Source organism: Pteropus alecto, unplaced genomic scaffold (assembly GCF_000325575.1).
Source record: "Pteropus alecto unplaced genomic scaffold, ASM32557v1 scaffold3, whole genome shotgun sequence".
NCBI classification, from domain to species: domain Eukaryota; kingdom Metazoa; phylum Chordata; class Mammalia; order Chiroptera; family Pteropodidae; genus Pteropus; species Pteropus alecto.
Window position 1 is genome coordinate 40,724,784 of NW_006442484.1, and position 22,837 is coordinate 40,747,620.

Consider the following 22,837-nt stretch of genomic DNA (forward strand, 5'->3'; position numbering starts at 1 on the left):
GCAGGAATGAGCCCTGACCAAGAAAACAGAATAGGCGAAAAGGGAATGTGTGCTAAACTTACCTTCCAACCCAGTCCACTGCTAGTCCATCTGGCTGCATTATGTATTTCAGGCCCAGGTTCATTACCTGCACATGATTATTGCTGCCAGATTCGAAGTTGGGGATGTAGGCACGTTTGATAGCACCAAAATTAGAGCCATGCCCTAGCACAGTGTAATATAGGACACCTGCAGAGGCAAGACACAAATGTCGGTTGTACATTAAGAACATCAGGTAAAGGAGGAACTGGGTCTAAGTAGGTGAACTGATCAATTATTTACATCTCTACCACCTCATTGTTCTTATAAATAATAATTGAATTATATCAATATGATCTAACCTCAAAACTTATCATTCATGAAGAGCTATTAGCTACAAATGCTTTAATTGATAACACTGATACATACTTAGTCTTCTCTATTTGAAGGTAATTTATTAAAATATACTTCATCCGAGAGCCTATTTACTCTTCATCCAAGATCCTATTAATAGGATCAAGTTCTAATTTCCAAAATAGAATGTACAGATTAAACCACGGGCAGGCTGTTGAGAGTTTGACATCATACTCAATAACGGTGACAATAAAGGAGTCATGTAGGTTAAGTCCTATTTTACATACAGACTAAAGGATAGTGGACAGCAGACATTTTTAAATGCATAGGAAGACTGTGACTTTTAAGGCATATACTTTCCTAGGTATATACCATTCTTAAAAAGCTTACTGCATAACTAAGTGTGAAAACACAATAATAAATTTTACAATGCATAGTTACTAATAGTTTGCAAAGCGTTTTCACTTCTATGATCTCATTTGATCTTCAGAACAACTCTCAGAGGTAGCAGGCAGAACAAGATTACTGCTCTTATTTAACAGATAAAAAATGGAGATTTAGACAATTGTTACAATTATTTAAGATCATAAAGGTATTAGATGAGAGAGACAGGCATAGAAGACTAGTTTTCGGACTCCTGCTCCATGACCATCTCCCACACATCATATAGAGCCATAAGAGATGCAACAACAAGCATTATTCATTTTTTCATTCATCAGATTAAATTTTTTGAGTACCCACCAGATACACTGTATTAAATGTCAGGTCAGGTGCTAGGCAGGTAGACATGAATTAAATTCAATCTCTGGTTCCAAAGAGCACATGATGAAGTGATAGGAAGAAAAATATGTGGACAAGTAGCTATAACTCAGAGTAACACATGTTTTAGTAAAAGCATCTATAAAATACTATAGGCTCATGGGAGAGCAATCATGGAACTGTACCAAGATGAATTATAGAAGACGTCACAGGGAAAATGACATCTGAACTGGGATTTAAATTTGAGTAGAAATTGTCCAAGTGTACAACGACGGGGAAGGACAAGATCTGCATGAGCAAAGACAAGGAGATATTAAACAAAGGGACATGAAGCGGTCCTGAAAGGGTAATCCCCAGAGATGAGAAAAGATTTGGTGAAAAGTTGGGAAAGGTTGGCTGGGACCCACAGCCATGCTATGATGTCTGGAGCACGCTGGATAGGAGGAGCTTCCTTGTCCACTCACACAATAAAATTCACTCAAAAAAATTAATTCCCCAAAGCTCAACACTTAATTCATTTAATTAATTAACTAATTCAATTAATATTGATGAAAGATGCCAAATTTCATACTCACTGAGAGATATGTCCTCAGGATCCCAATCATAATCAACAGCCTGAATATGTTCCTGTTCTTCAAGATAATCTGCATACTTCTCAGATGAGAGATTATATTTTCGAATTCGCACATTTTCAGGAAGTAGCAACAAAGGAGGGTTACCTGTAAATGAGAAGGGCTGCTTTTTCTGTTTGAATTCTAACTCAACTTTTTTCATATAAAGTATGTAAAAAATATTTTCTATTTTACATAAAGTAGCAAGTATCCTCCCCCTATAAAAAACCATGAGTTTTTAAAGGAATCTATCTCTGCTAATCGATAGAACTGACTATCCAACTGAGTTGCAAAACCCAGGACTGTAGACATTCTTATCTCCATTTCAGCTAGAAAGCTAACATTTCTGTTAAGGACATTATCAGTTCTTTATTCTTTGTCCTCAGTGGGCAACAGTTTAGAGCAAGGCAAGATTGAGACCCCTAGAAAGCATCCTACTTTCCATTGATTTTTTTTTTAAATTCACTAACAATAAAACAGACATGATTGTAACAGTCTCACAGAAGAAATAATTATAGTTTTATTGAAAATTTACCAGGAAGTCCTCATTCTTCACTTTTTACTGACAAATTTTATAATTCTTTTAATAGGTAATCAGCTCATGATTCTATTTAGCTTCTAGCTAATGATAAAAGCTTGTTCTTGATTTAAAAAAAATTTTTTTTACTTAAAGCAGCTATTTTTAATGGTGACTCATCCTGAGATGCATTGTCTAATTTTTTTAAAATTTACTTACCTAATGTTAATCGAATTTAACTTAATTTTCAAAAGTTCATTTTATAAATTTCCTATTTCGACATTATGTTTTACATAAACATTCTAATTTATTTCAGTCATCTACTTAGTTAAAAGATGTAAACTCTTTTTAATTCGCTGCTTAATTACCAGACCAACTGTTCAAATGCCTTTATCATACTTTCATTCAGTGTCATAATGTTTGGAGAGTAAAATATTTAAGTATGTGAGTCAAATGTACACATCATAAAATCCCAATTTGTATGAAGAAATTAAACAGTCATTTTACCCTTAATCTGCAAAGTTAAATGCTATTTTCTTATCACGTTCCATAAACTCTACTACAAACTTCAAATTTAAATCTTTAAGATCATAAAGACCTATACTCCATAACTGGGATATGCTGATTCGAATCAGACCTCTGGAAATTTGGACTGTAATACTTCTGAATTGCAGTCTTTCTCTTTTTTTTCATTCCTATCTAGTACTCGTTACTGTTTCAATCAGGCCTGATTCTCAGATACTGGCATTAACCTAAAATGTAGAACTAATGATTGAAATTATAAATGTGCTAGACTTCCTGGCACATTTTTTCTGTCTGTGCCCCGATTGAATGTGACTATTTTTTGTGGTCCATCTTGGATTATAGAGCTCAAATCTTGATATCAGTGGAGTGGGAGCTATAGAGCTTCATAAATTTCCTTCTGTTGATGACCATCCTATAAACAAGCTTTTGTTGTTTAAATCTTCTGGAGGGTGACATCTTGTCTACCTTCTGAAGTTTTTATCAAGGTGGATAAGAAGCTGTTCAGAATAATAAGTAACACCTGACTCCTGTTTGAATCCCTACATATTTGTTGGGAGATTGTAGTTATTGTTTTAATCTGGCAAGGGAGAAGAGTGGAGAAGAGACTGGATCGGTTTTAGAAGAGAAGTAACTGAGAAATTAAAAATAAGACTCTGAGAGTAAAGTTTATTTTCTGGTATTTCATACTCATAAGCATTTATCCGAGAGTCAATTAATTCCAACATGAACCCATCGTACGTACCATCAGCTTCACACCGTTTTCCATAGGTGATACTCAAGGACCTGAAGCCTTCGGCACAATAACACTCATAACTTCCTTTGGAATTTTGGCAGTGCTGGGGACAAGTCCCAAATTGCTCACACTCGTCGATATCTGTAGGCAAAGGAAAACCAAATATGCAACAGATGCTCCCATCCATTATTTAGAAACACTGCTTTTGTTTAAATCCACATTGGCTAGCGACAAAGACTGAGAAGACTGCAGATGAAAACAAGCAGGCACCAACATTTATAGAACAGTTACTAAGTTTCAGATACTGTTTCCCCTCATTTAATGTTCCAGAAAGACTTTATGAGGTGTAAACTATTATGAAACCTTAAGTCGCAAAGCTGGTAAGCAAGGAAGATAACGTTTAAACTGAAGCAATTTGACTGTGCAATAGCAGTACAAAATTTTCCCTTTGGGGAAGCAGATGTTATTTTATTGTTGTTTGGTACTACTTTCCCTTCTGCTAACTAGCTTCAGGAATGGGAATCATTGGTTTTATTTTTTAATAGAGTTCTTAAGCTTCAGCTTCCAAAAGAACTGTTCCAATCATTTGATTATGGCACATCATGAGTTAGAACAGTACATTCAAATAATAAAAGGCTTAAAATCATACTCATCACTTATCATCTTGATATGCTACCTTCTGACTATTGTAGAACACATTTATGTATGACATAAGTAGGTGCATAATAAATATGTTGTTTGACTTAAGAAGAAAGTAAGACTTGTATTTGTTTAAAAAAAAATTGAAATCCCACACAGTGATACATTAAACAGCCATCATCACTGAGGCCTTCAAAAATCACATCGGATATTTTTGCAGATGACCTATCTGCACTGTGGCTAATAGCTCTTCACGTATGATAGGTTTTGAGGTTTGATAATATTGATGTAATTGAATTATTAGTATTATAGGAACAATGAGGAGGTAGAGATGTCAATAATGGAACAGTTCACCTAATTAGATCCGGTTCCTCCTTTATCTGATAATTTCACAGATATTCTTGAAGATGAGCTATCTGCCTAGTGCTCTGCTAGGCACTAGTAAGATAGCATGGAAAAAGCAATTGGCATTCCCTGAGTTTGGGTTCGTTTTGCTTTTTTTTTCACAGCCCAAGAATTAAATGAGGAAAATAGATCTTGACATTTGTCATCATTGGTTATATATATCACAAATGTGCAGCTTACAATCTCATTCAGAACTGATCATTACTCTCTAATGATAAAATTGTTGGTGCACCTGAATATTTTAATAAGCTAGAAGCATGAGTTTAGCCTATTAAAGGAAATAAATAGTGATTTAACAAAAGGGGATGACTGGAGAACATAAAGAGTACATGTTTCTCCTAATAAGAATTGGAGGAAATATACTCTACCATCACAGGAGTTTCTGTCTAAAATATTGGCTTTGAACCCAGGTCTACAGGAGCAGATAAATCCTCCTTCATTTAATTGGGTACAATTTTGTTCACACAGATTTTCAGCACAAGATCTTTCTTTTCCTTTATCTGAAAAATAAAATTCCAATATTACAAGTGGAAGGTATAAACCAGATCAGTCACAGCTACACATGCTAAGTAAGTTTTGGCCAGGGTGAATAAAATGCATATTAGTCATAAGTCATACAACTGCTATTAGAACCATAAATTGATATACATGGAAAGAAATTTTGCAATATGCATATATCGAAGACTTCAAAATATTCATGTTTTTACCCAGTTACTCCACATTAATAAATTTTCCCTCAAGAAGGAATAAAATTGTTCAATATGATTTATGTTTAAGGATTACAATATTATTTGTAATGAGAAAATTTTGAAAACAACTTGAATGTATATTCAATGATAGGGAATAAAGTATGGTGTGCTGTATTTTACCAAATCTAAGACACCACTGATGTATCATTATTTTATATAACACTAAAATAAAAAAGATCTGGGACTTATACTATGGCATGTTATCAATTGTAAGATGCATTCTGGTTTCAGAGATATTAAGTGTGAAAATAAGTATGCATCTTAGAATCAATGAGTTATGATTATCTACATGATGAATTGCTATGCAATCATTAAAATTCACAATTTCAAATGATGCTTCGACATGGGAAATATCTATAATAAAAATAGAGGTAAAGATTGTAACACTATTAATATAAAACATTTCTTTAAATTTTTTTAAATACTAAAAATTAAATTTCGCACATATACGTACAAAAAAAAGACAATGAAAGTACACCAAACTTTGTTCTCTTTTAATGATGGGATTCAAGAGATTTTTTCTTTTGATTGTTAATATATTATCTAGATTGTGTAACTTTCATAATAAAAGAAAATTCAAGCAATAGTTTATATTCGTAGGGCTCATAGGAATGACCCTTGTCATCTGTTCTGTTCTATGGTCTGGATCCTCCAGGATAGACTTTTAATAGTTCAGGCTCCAGTCAGACACTACATTGCTCATCACTGCCCCCAGTTCTCGTCTCTGCCAATTTCTGCCCAAGCTATCTGCTTTCATTCTTGTCATTCCCATCGGTTTGCTTCTTTTATAGTGCTGAGTCTTCCTCTACCTCCAGATCCTACCGGGAAGCTTACAAAAGATAAATGTAGCTGTGAAAATGGGGGCCGGGTGTGGTGGGAAGGGCAGTTATCACCATAAAGCAGTCAAGCTTCATCTACTTCTCAAATGAAATGTCTGTTGATCAGAGGTTCTGAATATTTTAGTGAAAGAGACTTTGTGGTATCTCCTGACTCAATTCTTTCAAATCCAAATAGATTTACATCTACTTGTCTTCTACAGTAGGCAATGAGGTGAACTTAACAACTTCTCAGGGTCCCTTAGGGTACAGTGACTATAAGTATATGTGGTTTGAATAAACTAAAAGTATTGAGCTTTAAAAAAAAAAAACCCACAAAATAAAGCTCCATGTCATGCAATGGAATGCTGCCCTTAGAGTTCATACTTCAAAGCTATACACATGAAAGCCTTATAATAAATGTCTAGTCTGAGCTCTTAACAACTACACATTGCTAAATAAATCTATTCAGATTTTCTAGTTCTTCCAGAATCAGTTTCAGTGTTTTCTGTCTTTCTAAGAATTCATCCATTTCATGTAAATTGTCTAATTGGTTGGCATAAAGTTTCTCATGGTATTACCTTATTATCTTTTTAAATTTCTGTAAGATGGATAGCAATGTCTTCTCTACATTGCTAAGTAAATATGATCTACTGTTATTAACTTGGATAGGCTTGAGCCTGTCACATAACCTCTCTGAGACTCATGTGCATAATTAGACTCTAATCTCCTCCCAACTCTAAAATCTATAATGTGATTAGGGGATCCAGGTGGTAAGCATTTCTGGACCAACTGCTCCCTTGAGTGAGCTATATTCATGTGAAACCAGAGTCCTTAACAAGAACAGAAACCGCATAACATTATGAGAGTTTTCCTCAGATTCGAAGACCTTCTTGTAACTTCTTTCACTTCACAATAGTCACCATTTTAATCCGTATAATAACAGATTTCCCCAAATCCAGACATACAACAATTTATTTTTAAAATATACTCTATTTTCCATTTTATGAAAAAGGAATAAGAACTAACAGAGAAATGGCAAGTCATTCTACCTTCATAATCACATAAATAACATTTACAACCTAAGGTTAACTATTTTTATACCTCAGTGGTGCTAGAAAAAATGTCAATGTCTTTCCTTTACTAATGCAAAATTATTTTATTTTTTTTTAGATCAAACATATGTCCTGAATACCTCAGTGATCCTATTTAAAAAAGAAAAAAAATAGAGATGAAATAAAAGGAGGTAGAAGAAGAGAAAGAGAAAAGAAAGGCAAGTAGATGAGCAGCACCCAATAATTGGTATTTTAAATAAGAATTCTATCTTAGTCAAATTACTAGTGCATCATAGTAAGACTGAATTCCATATCACGAATCTACTTAATATCTAAACAGAAATGCCGCTTTTATTCCTAAATTAATGTATGTGTTACTTATTTCCTTTAAGTAAACCTTGCTTTCAATTAAATGTCATTTGAGTAAAAAGTACTATAGTTAATTTTAAGCCTTTTCATTGGCACACTCAACCTGGAAATACTCCAAACTCCTGGAACAGTTCACATATCAGTCTTTGGACATCAAACCCAAATCTACCATCCAGTTTGCAAATCTTGTCATGTTCATGCTTTTTAAAAATACTAAATCAAATACTTTATTATGTCAAAAACTCCAAACCCCACTGAAAAAGTGTTTTTCATCCCCCTTTGTAACTCACACAGTAGAAAAGTTGCCAAGAAAGCTGTGGGATGACTCAGAAAATAGTGATTAAAGCCCAAGAAGTTGAAAACACATGGAACTAAGGTGACTAAATTACAGACTCCCAGAATTTAAAGAACTTCCTCCTTTTTCCTATGAAGAAACGGAGGCCTGGAGAAGTCAAGATGTGCCCAAAGGGGCACAGCTAGTGGCAGAGGAACTAGAGGGCAGTTCTCCTAGTCTGGAGACACAGGACTATTCAAATTCTGCCTCTGCCACACTATGTGACTTCAAGCAAGTTATTTAAGGTCTCTGAGCTTTATTATATAGATAGACATCATAGCAGTGACCCAATGGGGTTAACTTAAGTGACAAATTAGATACTGTGTGTAAAAGCATTTCATAAGAGCTATAAAGGACTACGAAGGTGCAAACTATTAACCTGATATTCCAACATTTCCATCACAACATTGGTTGTGTTCATCATCCTTTTCCCCACACAAATTCCACCCTTCACTTTAAAATTAAAAATAAATGTTTCTTCCAAGATCCCTTGTGATATTTCCATCTTTACCAGCTACCCTTAGAAGCTTTTTCCCTAAGTGCCAAAGATACTGCATTTGGCTTAAGATTAAAAATATATATATGCACTAATAAACAAAATACATAGCTAGGAGGCACCTAGTGAACTGGGAAGAGGATGTGTTCTGCAGTTAGGTAGATCAGAGTTCACATCTTGACTTAACCTCTTAAGGGCAGAAAGACATTGCCAATTTCTTTAACCTCTAAGCTGGTTTTCTCATTCGTAAGGAGCGGGGAGGGGAGAAAGGGGCCAGGGAGAGAGAGAGAGAGAGAGAGAGAGAGAGTGGCCAATTTCTTTAACCTCTAAGCTGGTTTTCTTATTCATAAGGAGCGGGGAGGGGAGAAAGGGGCGGGGGAGAGAGAGAGAGAGAGAGAAACCTAACTCAGGATTGTTATAAGGATGAAATGAGATAACCCATGCCCTGTTTAACACAATGTCTGATATAGAGTAAGTGCTCAATTATAGGCAGCTATAGGCTGGACTGTAGTTCAAAGTACAAAATAAAGAGAAATATGGGGTTATCATCTACTGTTATGTTATTACAGGCTTTAATTAGGTAAACCTGAGTTACCACAATGAAGTATAACAATAAGTACTTACTGCAACCCGTTTCATCAGACTGGTCACCACAATCGTCGATATCATCACAAGCAAGGTGCTGTGAAATGCAATGCTTGTTGCTACATTTAAATTCATCTTCACTACAAGGTCTAGGGGTGGGACCTACACCTGTAATTTAAGAACAAGTTAAAGTCAAGACTTTTCTTCTGTGAAACAAGATGGTTTCTTCACTGGCAGAGACAGTTATTGCTCACAAATAAGCCCATCCTTCCAGACATTTCCAATTATTGCTCCCTAGCAGTTATGTTGGGACCATGTGACTAGTTCTGGCCAATGGACTATGAAGTAGACGTGTCACTTCTAGGCTGAAGTTCATGTGCCTGCCCCCACCCACCCCCACTTTGGTAACCTTGAAAGCCATGTGCTTCAGGTAGCCTTGCTACAAGACGGAGGAGTGCTGCATAACCTGCACTACCCTTTACATGAGTGAGAAATAAGTCATTGTTATATCAAACCACTGAGAGTTTGGAATTTGTGGGTTGCGGCAGCTAGTATTAATGCCCGGAATAATACAGACGTAGGATGCTTTCATAAAAAGTAACTAAAATATCTGGTATTGGTTTCACAGTCAGGAAGCAAACAGGAAACTAATACTGGAGGCAGAAAAGACGGAGACCAAGTCCAGAAATTTGCAGTGTAGGAAAAGCCGACTGCATTTAGATCCCAAATGGTAAGAGTCTTGAGGCACAAAAGCCAAATAAAACCTCTTAGTTGGATAAAATGACTGTTCATCTATTTTTCTAGACGGCCTGAATGTAAGTGACAAACAGTTGAGACAAAGGTGCCTGAGGGAAACAAAGCAAAAAAATGAAGCAGATTCAAGAACCATGTCTCAAAAGGAACACTGAGTGAGGTTATTGACTGTTAGAACCGACTGGAAACAAATAGAGCCAAAGCCTGCTCAGTTTCTGAGAGAAATATATGACCAAATAAACCAAAACACTGTGATTGAAACTTTTAAAAAACCTCTCGGGCCCCCAAACTTCTACAAGCAGAGAGCAAGCTGAGAAAGTGGTCAGAGCCCTAAAGAGAGCATATTCTTCTGTTCTCTCTTCATTTGAAGAGGGAAATAGACAAGGAAACACTCCCAAAGGGGAGGCAGAGTCAGTGAGGAACGATGGACACAGGTGTTTTTTCCAGAGCAGAGTCTTGACCTTAACTATAAATCTCTTTCACTCCCATAGCAGGGGCCTTCACAATGCCTGCATGAGGTAACCAAATAACTTACTCTCCAAGCCAGTATGCTTTCGAGAATGTACAGGGCACTGTTAATAATTCCACTAAGGCAACAGACATAAATAGCGCTGTCCTGGGCCAACGTGTCCTCTTAGCCCAATGTCATTTCAGAATTGTTAAGACTCGTGATTGCAATGAGTCTCTAATTCTCTTTCCCAATGGGAATGTTTATTTCTATTATGCTTCTCTGTTCTAGCACTATCTATCGGAGGTCAGGGGGTGGGTGGCACAAATAAAACTAGTCTGTTAGTTTATGGGTCTCCAGACCAAAAGGAATCACATCTGGAATTGATAGTGACTACTGCCCATTACCCAGAGATCCGGGATTTCAGTTACTGGATAGAACTATGAGTTACGTCCTTGGGGAGGGGTTAAGGGTGCTTTGTGCATGAGAAGAAAAGCATAAAGGAATTTCTAGCGACATGAAGGTAAATTATGGTAGGAATGACTGGTGTTCACCAAATACCCATGCGCTTCCCTGCATTTCCTTGTCTCCTTTGCATGCGACTAGTTCCAACCGAAGGAAAGTATGAGTGACATCTGTCACTTCCTAGGAAATTAAGAACCTGTGTGCCTCCTCCATTTCTCTCTTCTCTGCCCAGCAAAGAGATGGTATAATTATGGGACAGAGGAAGGCTGCCTGATCTTCATCAAATTTTACATGAGTGAAAAATAAACTTCTGCTGTTTAAGCCATTGAACATTTAAAGCTCGCTCTACTTTAAAATGGCATTAGTAGCAAAGGAAATGGAAAGAGAAGAGGGGAAGGGGAAACCTACTCGAAAATTTTTTTAATGTTTTATTTCTGATTTTTCATCCTTTTGTGCTACGCCTTAAATAAACATAGTAACAATATTATAGCCACAAGTTCATCTCTGCCCCAAACAAGGGGATACAAACTGCAATAGTGTCAATGTCCTCCCTGACACATAGTCCCTTTTGGGATGGGGTGTGGCAATGAGCATTTTAAGACCACACTGAAACAAGGGATGGAAAATAGAAAAATTAAATATTTATCTAAATTTTCCTAGATAATATCCTTTCAGGAAAAAAAGTAATTGGAGTCAGGGAAAATAATTTTCCTCACAGACTTTTTACTAGGTAAATAAAATTGCCCAGATTCATCAACTCTCCCCGTCAATGGATAGATTTTAAAACAGTCTCAGAATGGAAAAGCACAGGCTTTTTGATATCTAACACATTAAATGCAGCCAGTTTGCAGCTTCTATCTTAAAATAGTCCATAATTTTTCTCTTCTGGAAGATAAATTTTCATTTTAAAGAAGGATATTAGATAAGCTAACACCAGTGATGCCTTACTTAACGTGATCTTCACAGCTGGGCCTTGAGAAGTGCACATCCCTGGATGAACAATTAGTAACTCTAAGCTGAAGAGTGACCCAACCTCATCTTCAAACCATTACTTTGTGAAGTGTGACTCAACCAGTATTTAGTGTTGGTTCTCATTTTTTTAAGAGAAAATGAGGAAAGAAAAATTGAATGTTTAAATAAAGACTGAAAAAAATCAAGGGACTTGCCAACATCTCACCCAAACAAAATAGGAATATGTGGAGAAGGGTTGCATCGGAGTCATGCATGTGTTTATAGGGTCTAGCAAACATTTATGTCAGCAGAAATCTACAGTCATAGGTGCAGCCGAAGCCTCTATGGGGCAAACTGAAATCCCAGAGTGTACATTTTGCAAACTGCAGACAATTTGGGGTCCTTAGATTTTCCTTCTCCCTTTCGACTTTTGCTTACAGTTTTCCTCCTTTTCATCACTTCCATCTCCACAGTCGTCCATATGGTTGCACATCTCGTGACTGTAAATACAGCGATTGTTGTCACACCGGAAACGGTGTGGTGACTCGCAGGGAACACTCACTAAAACAAAAGATGGGAAAACAAAAGCAGAGGTTAAGAGTAGAACTTAAGTGTTAATGTTTAAACACATTCCTATGCCAGCACCAGGCTTGCTTGATTCATCCATTCATTTGCTCATTCAATTCACCAATGGACATACACATTTGAGTATCTACAGCAGTCCCCAACCTTTTTGGTACCAGAGATCAGTGCTCCTATGAGAATTTAATGCCTGTGGAGCTGAGGTGCTGATGCTAGCTCTGGGGAGCGGCTGCAAACACAGATGAAACTTCTCCGCTTGCCTGCCACTCACCTACTGTGCAGCCCCAACCCCTGGGCAGTGGACTTATACTGGGAGTACCTGATATAGATTTTGGGAAGGCGGGGTCAGAAGAGGCATCACGTGGGAAGATTCTGACTTCTCCACTTGCCTGCCACTCACCTACTGTGCGGCCCCAACCCCTGGGCAGCGGACTAATACTGGGAGTACCTGATATAGATTTTGGGAAGCGGGGTCAGAAGAGGCATCACGTGGGAAGATTCTGAGTCAGGAAGGAGCATGGCAGGACTTTGGACCTGAATAAAAGGTCTTTTGTAACTGGAGCACCAGGTAAGGACAATGGTAGCCACGAGGCTGGAGGACCAGCAGGACCATACATGTGCTCTTATTCTAAGCCAGGAGGCCTTTGTTTGTCCCTTTGACTGTAGTTGTCATTGAGCCTCCAGAGCATGAAGTCTTTTCATTAAAGTTTTATAACATGACGACTATCCTTCCTGAATTTTCTCGCCTATTATATTTAAAGTTGCTATCTCACAATCAAACCCTGACTCATTTTATTACCCAGAGTTAAAACTCTAACAGATGCTTGTGCACCTATGAGGAGCCCCAGAGTAGAACCCAGGCCCCTTACTTGTTTGGTACAGGGGCATGGCCCTCCATGCATGTACCAGGAATTCAGTGAACTCAACACACATGTGTGTGCTTCTTTCACCTGGAGGGCTTGGGCTGTTTAATTCCCTTCTGCCTTTGTACCACTTACAGGGAGCAAGAGGAGACACTTAAAATGATGTTGATTGGGGGAAAAAAATCAAATCCAAGAGCTGGTTCTTGGAAGTATGGTTAATAGAAAAATTATTTGCTAAAAAAGGCAAGTGTTGGATGTGGTTCCATAGGGTAGTGGTTAGCACGTCTGCTTTACACGCAGAAGGTCCTGGGTTCACACCCCAGTGGAGCCACAGTCCACGGTCTACGGCCATGCCACCCTGAACAAGCCTGATGTCTGATCTCGGAAGCTAAGCAGGGTTGGTTGGGCCTGGTTAGTACTTGGATGGGAGACCACATAGAAAGACCAGGTGCTGTAGGCATAAACAATAATAAATAATAAAAATTAAAATTAAATTTAAAAAAAAGGCAAGTGCAACATTATAAAACAGTGTTGGTCATTTTTTAACGTGGCTGTGTCTCTGCCTTTCTAAAGTTTAATTCTGCTAGCTACAAGCACTTATCTTATGGAAAGAGGCAACTTCCTAAAGAGTTTTTCTATGTAAGTTACCCACACTTAAAATATTTTTCAAGATTCGCCAAGTTAAAAACAAAACAAAACATGGTTAGTTCTTAACAAGAAAAGAGGTGGCAAGAAAAATGTTGGGATGCCACTGTGAAAATATAATGTATGCTAATTACAGTTCTATGAAGGAAAAAAAATATTCTGATATGTCATTTTCTACAGTAAAATCTTTGGGCTAAAAATGGATAGTGATGAATCTAGGAAACCAAATGGAAGAGGCGACGTGAACTTAAGAAGCAAACGGCAACAGAGTCACACTAGGAGCTACTCAAGAGTAAAATGTTCGAGGGTGCAGAAAGTCGAGGGCTTTCTCTTACACAAAATTCTTAACCTTTAGCTTGCTTCAGAATCATCTGGAGGGCTTGTTAAATGCAGACATCGGTGAGCCCCACTGCCAGAGATTTGGAGCGGGTAAGTCTGGGGTGGGCCCAAGAATTTACATTTGTAACATGTTCCCAAGTGATGCTGACTCTCCTAGTACAGGAGTGGCACTTTGAGAACAACCCTAGAGTCTCTCCAATGACTCCAAGTAGGTAGCAAAATTATCAAAACAAATTCTATCTTCATTTATTGTGTTAAAATCAATAGTTCTCAACCAAGGGACTAAATTAAGAGCTAAGGAACTCCCTCCTTCCTTTAATTCCCCCACCTCCCTACTTCCACCCCTGAACTATGGATGTTGCCATCTCCCCTTAAGAACTGGATCTCTTCCCAAGTTCTAGCAGCACATACCCGGAGCCTGGTGAACCCAGGATCTTCTGCGTGTAAAGCAGATGTGCTAACCACTACACTATGGAGCCACCCCCAAGAGCTAAGGACCTTTTTAAAAATACATTTGCTCAGGCCCTGGTTCATTAAGTCTAAACCTGGGGTGGGGCCAGTGCATGTGATTTGGAAACAAGATGTGTACCCAAATTGAGATTCACTGGTTGAAAAAACAAATATGCATCATACGGCAGAAGGGAATTAGGTGACCTTGAATTATGATATGAAGGAAAGTGACTTTAAAGATAAACTAGTCTTTAAATTTCCGAATGGTGATCTACGAAGCTCTAGGGTTTAGAAGAGATGCTTTGAGGGGCACGGAAAGTAGGATGGAGCAGGAGGGACACACACCCCAATCCCTACTCAGACTTCAACCACAACAGACCTGCCTCTCTTTATGCACGGTGGGTTTCCAGTTCAGATTTCTTTTAAAGAAATTGTGTTCTAAGATCATAAACTTGTTTAAAGCCATGGGTGTTTGCCCAACCTCATGTTTCAAATAGAAAACTAAGCAGGAAGACTGAGTGAAATCACAGTAAAACAGATCATGTATCCAGTACTTAAAACTTGTACTACTGTCTCCAGGATTACATGCTCCACATAAGAAAGAAACATGGATATTTTGCCAGACAACACCTCTCCCCTTCACTCCATCTCTCTCCCTCTTACAGCACAGGTGAAGTTCTTCATCGGAACCATCGCCACAGTCGTTATCACCATCACAGATCCAAGATGACTGGACACAAACATGATTTTTACATTCGAACTTAGTAGCTGGGCAGTATGCACCATTTGGAAAGCGAGTAGCTGTTGGTGGGGAAGACACATATTCAAACTATTAGAAGAAGCTACTAGTTTTGGAAAGCTAACCTGCTATTTCTCCTTTAGCTCTTATCATTACAGCCTGCTCTTCCTTACTCACCCAGAGTACCGTGGCCTTAAACTGCCTGAAATTCTGATGGACTATTTCTTAAGGACAGTTGTTCAAGCCCAATTTTCAATGACATGAATCATTCCATGGACTTTTTCTTTATAGGCAAGTACAACTTTTTAGCTATGTGTCAGCACTGGCTTTACCCATGATCCATTTAAATAGTCTTTGAAAGCAGATTTTAAGATGTGGCAACATCATTATCAACAATATCTATCATGGAGCATCACAACGGTTTTTAACCCAGTAATTCATAAAGACTAAAATGTGAATGATTATAGTGACATTACACTTTAAATAACTTTTTATATGTCATCATGCAATTTAGAAAAATGTTAATGCTGTAAATTCAGTATGTTCTAATACCCAATCCAAGTTCTTCATACCCATTTCTTCATTACTCAGATATTCTTTTATGTGCAATGTTATCCAATTAATGAATTTTCTAGTAGTTGATAATATATAAATACTTTGGTAGCAGAGATACTTAAAAGTCTCTATTTAAAATATTATTAATGAAATGCCCTTGAATGACTACTGTGAAATATATGGGTATGGTGACTCAGATCCCAGGTGAACTAATAATTATCAGTGAATGCTGACTAGGAAATACCTATGGCCTTTTAATCTAAGAAGTAGTGGCTGATGGAAGAGGTTAGGGTCTAAACTGGCATATCCATACAATTCAGATAAATAGTGCCACGAATGTCTAGGAACTTACGACAAACAGCTTCATCAGAGGCATCCAAACAGTCGATGATTCCATCACATTTCAATTCATCGGGCACGCAGTGTCCACTCTTACACTGAAAATATCCAGGATGGCAAGTCCTCATTTCTGAAGAGAAAAGACTGTCATTCCCAGGATGCCTTGGCATTCTCAGACAGCTCCACGGAGTGTTGTAGGTACTCCATCACATTCCTATCTATACCTTCTGTCAATGGCTCACAGCAAATCCTCAACTTGTGGTTAGCAAATGAATAAACACTCAAAACTTACACCTTCCCCTTTCAAGACAGGGAAATGAGGTATCTATCTCTCCTCTGTTAAATAATCTCTATCCTTTAAACTTTTTCTCAGAAATCTGAATTCCCAACTTTTCATGTTTGCTAATTGTTCTCAGACCCAACCCTTGCTCAGTAAAGAGCTATAAAAATTACTTGCACTTTATAATTCCTATTCTAATGCTTTTACTTCTGTACCAGGCAGTTACAGTACCATAACCCCAAGGGCTTCTCTCTGGGGAAGCATAAGAAGACCAATATTTTTATTTGTCTACTTTAATTTATAGATTAAAGTCTGCTCCTAGGAAATGTTTAATGAGATTTAAAAAAAAAAAAAAAAGCTCTTGCTATTTTCCCCTGTTATAGTTGATCTAGATGTAAGTTACAGAGCAGAAGGTAATGTGTAATCTTAAGGTCTGTATACTACATACATTATACAAAAGTCATCTTACTCTAAAAGCCTTACAAACACTCATTTGAAGTTCCTACTTCTGTCAAATATGCTGACTTTAGTACAAGACACTATGGGAAGCTTCTCAAAGAGCTCTGGCAGTACCACAGTCTCGTTCATCCGAGTTGTCCCCACAGTCATTGTTGAAGTCACATATCCACCGAGAGGGAATGCAGCTCTGATCGTCACACCGAAACTCACTCTCTGTGCACTCCCGAGGGACTAAAAAGGAAAACCACATGGCCATGAGTGGGCACCAGGAATCACATACAGGACAGGTTAACGAGGAAGTGTAATGCCCTCAGCAACCAAGGCCCTCCAGTGTTCAAAGTCACAGCTGTCTGCTTGGGCAGTGTCCATCCTCCAAAAATAGACCTTCCACCTCAATTTTAAATATGTACGAAGTTATTTAATCTTAAGATAAATTTCAACTTTGGGAAACTAGATAACCTATAGGATTCAATATGAACTTTCTTATAAATAATAAAATGCCAACTGATTGCCCTTCTGTGTAAGGAGTTTTCAGCCAATTGATATTTGCAAGTGTAATCAGAAAATGATCGCTTCTTACTTCCAAAAGGTAACTAAAGTTAGAATGTATTTCATATTAGTTGACCCAAAATTGACATATATCATGAGTCAATGGTATATGTTCAGGGAAAAGCCTCATTAAAGCTGTTTTCGAAACACACCTAGTTATTCAGGACTGACTAGTTTGGTGTGACCCACATCTTTAGCTTCCTTTCCTCATCCTCTTTGTCCAATTTTTTATAGTCAGCACCTTCACTGGGAGGGAGAAACTAAAACCTGACCTTTTATTTAACCGTTAGACCTCCTAACATAGTTAGCTATTCCAGGAAGGCTGATGATCCAAAATACAAGTTCTCTTTCCTCTGCCATTAAGGCCATTTTGGTGTAAGATCTTTAGATTAGCACCATTCCTTCCTGTATTTCTCTTGGTCCTAGTTTTCTATTTCTATTCTATTTATCTTATTATATTTGACCTTTATAGTAAGTCACCTCAAATTCTTCTTGGAAAAAAAAATAGTTGGTATAAATAAATTCAACAGAAAAAAGATATTTTTGGGTAAACAGCCTCATCCCAAAGTTTGATGATAAACAACTCAGAATTAGATGCTTATGTCCTCAGTTAAAGAAAAAGTAGAAAAGGACCAGTCAGCAGAACGTAAGAGATCAGGTAGCTGTCATTCTACCCTTTGAGGGCAAATGGCATAGTTGAATTATAGACAAAGAGCAGATGTCACAGCTCTGCTGGTACATGAGGATGACAGAACCCTGAACACTTACCACAGTTTTCCTCATCTGAGTGATCTCCACAGTCATCGTGCCCATCACATTTCCATCGAAGAGGGATACATTGGTGATTATTACAGCGGAAAACCCCCACAGGTTTGCACGTCATTTCCTCTGCAAAGCACAGTCATTGCAAAGACTTCAGAGGCCAATGGTCAAAAAATGCCAAAAAAACAATGGTTTCCTAGTGAGTGAGTCCGAGACTTATGCTACCATATTCTCAAATTCCCAGGGGGAGGAATGTCAACACTCACTGTCAATATTCCTCTTTGGCTAAACTTAACCTATACTACTACTTAAAACTAGATCTATTATTTTTGTAGAAAATGTTCAAACAGTAAATTGGTATCTGGCTTGTAATTTGCAACAAAAGCCCGGAAAAGAATATTAAGAATATAAAAGAATATTAAGTATTAATATACCACCAGCAAATAGAACATTTCCATTACATTTTCTTTAGTTGGTTAGATTCAGTGTTATTATTAAAATAACCCATTACCTTCTTTACCACTCTTCCAACTAACCCTAACACACACACTTATAGACATTTTGATTTCAAGTTAGAGTATATGTCTAATCTTGATAAATTCCATTCATTTATCCTTTTGTCTATAAGTTCTTCCTATGTTGCCAGAGTGACTACAACTGACCAATAGATAATATGGAAAGTCAGAGAGACATTCAGAGTATAAAAATCTCCAAGTAAGAAATATTGACTTTGAGATATTCTTTTTAGTGGTAGATACCAAATCTTTCTCTACCCCATCAATTTCAATCAATCTATAAGAGGAGATAAAGAATTTAAACTTATCAAGTATAAATAAGAATTCTACATTTGGGAGAAATTTTACAAGTTCCTAAGGTCTTAAAAATATCTTCTCCAATTACAGCATCCTTTGGGATGACATTTCATTTAAGATGCTATAAATTAAACTCCCCCAATAACCCTGTAAAATGCTACAAAAATGTAACATGTTATTAGAAGAATCTATAGACAGTTCCTTTTTCAGAGATAAACAAAGGAAAGATGACATGGAAAATCCACTCTCATCTCCTAATAATAGCCTGGACATTTAAAATTTCCTTGTCCCTTGCCCACTCCCCTGCAGCGCCCCTACCACAGCCTTGCTCATCACTGTTGTCCCTGCAGTCATCAACGCCATTGCACACAGCCCACTTTGGGATACAGCGGTAGTTTGTTTTACAGTTGAATTCTGTATGGTTGTCACAGCGATAGGCAGGGCCCACTGAAAAGAGAGAAAGTAACAGTCAGAACTGAAGTTTCAGTTCCGGGAAACGGCACCAAAAAACACCTTCCATTGTCATATTTAAGAAGTGGTGCTGACAAGTAATGATCACCATGTTACCATTAAGTTGACTCTGGCAACATACGTCTGTTTTACGTGTGATGCCTGTTCCCCAAGAGCAGAAAGGATCCTAAGTTTTCTCACTAGCTCAGTACCACTGGTTTGTGTTGCAGTATAATTTTGTGAGAAGAAAAAGGACTGGGTTTGAAATTTTAAAAAAAGAGTTGAAGTGTCAGCTCTGCCACTGAATAGAAAGATGACCATCCACTGAATGTGAATCCCAGTTTCCTCATCTGTAAAATGGGAATTTTACCACACAATGTGTCTCTGAGGCCAAATGAGAAAGTGCTAGATATACAAAATGTGTAAGTTCTTGTTATCATATTCTGGACAGACAGACATTCAGTGTATCAAGAAGAGAAACCAGCCCCTTCATATACAGAGGTGTGGTTCATTGTGCAGGCTATTCGACCATACTTTGTCTTGCAGTGTCAGAGTTAGCAGAGAGAGCCAAGAGGGGGTGCCCCATGTGCTCTCTCAGTCCACGCAGAGGTTCTCCTTGTTTCCTGCTCCTGGTCAGGCCGTGCCCCGCCCGCAGGAACTTACTGCATTCCTGGATGGGCTCATCCGAGTAGTCTCCACAATCATTGTCTACATCACACTTCCAGGACTGAGGGATGCAGTGGCCATTGGCACACTTAAAATAGCCTGGCTGGCAGAGTCTGCTGGCACAGTGGGAACTGTCTTCATCTGAGTTATCCCCACAGTCATTTATCGAGTCACACTGCCAGGCTTCTGGGATGCAACGTTTGTTGGCACATTGCCATTCATTGGACTCACATCGGTGGTGCTCTATAAGCAGAGACATTTTGTTATCAGCTTAGAAGGCATCAGGAACAGAAGCGTTTTAAAAACGGAAACAAACATTACAACTGAGAGTCCTTGATTAAAATAGCGGAACTCCTCATTTTTTCCTCAATATTAGCTCTCAAGGAGGATTCTATGCATAGCACATGGTAAGGGACCACCAGTACAGTCAACTTACTATCTACCTCTACCATGTGCCTTACAGAGATGTTAGTAATTCTAAAAAAACTTTATTAAAATAGATATAGGATGGAGTTTTCTCCTAGGACCTTGGACTGGTTTTTGGTTTATGGTACTCAGAAAATCCCCACGGAATCATAACTATACATAATCAACTACAGAAACGGGCAAAGAAGGCATAAAGCAACTCAACACACCGCAAAGAACAATGTCTTCATCAGACCCGTCAGGGCAGTCTTGATGGGTATCACACAGGAAGTAGGGGCTGGAGCAGTTGCCGTCTTTGCACTGGAACTGCCCTAACCGGCAGTAGCGCTGTGGGCAAACGGGGGGTTCATCCGAACCGTCCGAGCAGTCTCTCTGGCCATCACATTTCCACCAGATAGGAATACATCTGCAAGGAGAAAATATACCACTTCTCTTAGCGAAGCCCCTGGGAGTAGGGGGGTGGGGGGGGGTGGTTAGAGGAGTGGGCAATGACTATCTGGGGAGAAGAAGGCAAAACCGAATTCTAAGTGACCCGCATGAGTTCTCTCATGGTACAAGAAGATGATTAATTAAACCTTGGTTACTGGCGTGTATCTTAGGAGAAAACAATTAGATGAGATAAAACAGATTTGTTAAGACTCAGAAACATGCTGATAAAATGCTTGGAGTACGATGATTAAGCTCCTGCCATAACCAACAGTGGAGTGTGTGTTTGGAGCTGTGGTTCTGGTAGCGGGGCTGAGATTGTCTGCCGGTGATATAAAAGATATTTAGGTATTGGTTGAGAAGCTGGAGGGTACTACCATTTGTTGAGAGCCCATGTCATGATAGGTGTATGCTAGATTCTTAATCTAAGATATCTTATTTAATCATCAAAACAATCTGCCCATCTAGACACTATGATTTGCATTAACACCCCACTCTCTGACTCAGTCTCCCTAGTCATCATTAATGGCCTATGGCCATTGTTAGGAAAATAATCTATGGCCATGTTTCACAGCAAACACAAATGATCAAAAATGGATTTGAATGTGTAATGCTGGATCCTCTGGCATAGTTAACTAAGGAGCTAGGCCAGTTTACATGTAGGAAAGACAAGAGAAATTCTATCATTTTCGAGGGCTATTTTTTAGTATACACTTATATATACTCTGGCCCTGACACTTAAGACAATTTGTTAGAAATAAAAAACACGTAGTTTGCTTCTTCTATACAGATATAAATTATCTGAAGTTGGGGACTGAGAGTCTTGGTGCATTCCACAAGAACACATTAATTAGCCAAAATCTTGGTTCATTTGAAGACTCCCATCCCCGGGAGCCCTAAAGTTCAACGTGTATTCAAAGAAGGGAAAGTCAATGGAAAGAGGGAAGAGAGAGCCTTACTTTTCCTTGTTAGCACACAGGAATTGGGTGCTAGAGCACATGGGCAAGCAGTGGGTACTGTCAATCAGGTGGATAGTCTTAAAGTCATCTGGGCACTCGCAGGTGAATCCTTTGCCTCCTGCTTCAATGAGGCAGAGATGAGAACAGCCACCATTGTTGGTACCACAGGGATTATTCACTAGTGAAAGAAGAAAATATATGTTCATTCAATACAATATCAAGCAGAGATGAGCTGATTGCTCACTTTATAAAACTTACCACCTCTTAGTAAGAAAAATCATTATCCTCATTTCACGTTTTTTCTAAAAGTTCATAAATAAGACAGATGATAAAACTATATAAGTAACTCTGTGCTTTAAGAAAACTGATTTACATACTAGCAGAATTGAGGCATACCCAGTGGTGTTGTAGGCTACAAAAGATGTGATTCTCAAAGTCCTTGGAGAGTAGGTGGGTAAGTTTGCTTGCATACATGTGTCCAGTACCTAAGTTAAAGTTTTAATTTCCAGCACATGGTATATTCTCTTATTCTAAGGATATAGGCAACAGAATTATGGCCAAGAATGAAGTGGATGGATAAATTGAGCAGCATCTAATTTTCTGGGCCACCACTTGGAAATGAAGATTAATTTGAACTTCCGCTAAAATACCACCAAGAATATCAACTTCCAGAGAAAAGTACTGAGTATCTTTACCTTGCTAATTCTCATTTTTCCTTACTTCTAACTTTATTGTATGTTTTAGCAAGACATCACAACAAAGCAAGCCCACAAAATCCATTCTACCCCCAAAATACACTCCAGACATTTGCTAGATTATCTCTAGATCATAAAAATGGCTTTGATTGTATGAAGAAGAATGTAAGTTTGCAAACAAAAACAAATCCCCTCACTCATGATACATTGAAATGTGTTGCACAACACTTTTACCTTCTAAAAGGGAAGAAAAAATATTC

At 38.1% G+C, this 22,837-nt stretch overlaps 1 protein-coding gene and 1 pseudogene across 1 annotated transcript in view; one reads left to right on the forward strand and one right to left on the reverse strand.

Moving 5' to 3' along the window:
- Positions 1–22,837, reverse strand: part of LRP2 (LDL receptor related protein 2) — a 184,264-nt gene that overhangs the window by 15,972 nt on the left and 145,455 nt on the right. Inside the window, exons 54-67 of the mRNA XM_025039562.1 lie at positions 21,883–22,060; positions 20,707–20,903; positions 20,069–20,314; positions 19,274–19,402; positions 18,150–18,269; positions 16,947–17,063; positions 16,107–16,223; positions 15,124–15,261; positions 12,020–12,142; positions 9,004–9,132; positions 4,930–5,061; positions 3,527–3,658; positions 1,707–1,850; positions 63–228 (exon numbers count right to left, since the gene is read on the reverse strand). Coding sequence (XP_024895330.1) covers positions 63–228; positions 1,707–1,850; positions 3,527–3,658; positions 4,930–5,061; positions 9,004–9,132; positions 12,020–12,142; positions 15,124–15,261; positions 16,107–16,223; positions 16,947–17,063; positions 18,150–18,269; positions 19,274–19,402; positions 20,069–20,314; positions 20,707–20,903; positions 21,883–22,060 — 2,068 coding nt within the window. The remainder of the gene's footprint in view (positions 1–62; positions 229–1,706; positions 1,851–3,526; positions 3,659–4,929; positions 5,062–9,003; positions 9,133–12,019; positions 12,143–15,123; positions 15,262–16,106; positions 16,224–16,946; positions 17,064–18,149; positions 18,270–19,273; positions 19,403–20,068; positions 20,315–20,706; positions 20,904–21,882; positions 22,061–22,837) is intronic.
- LOC112470834 lies at positions 13,367–13,486 on the forward strand (annotated as a pseudogene).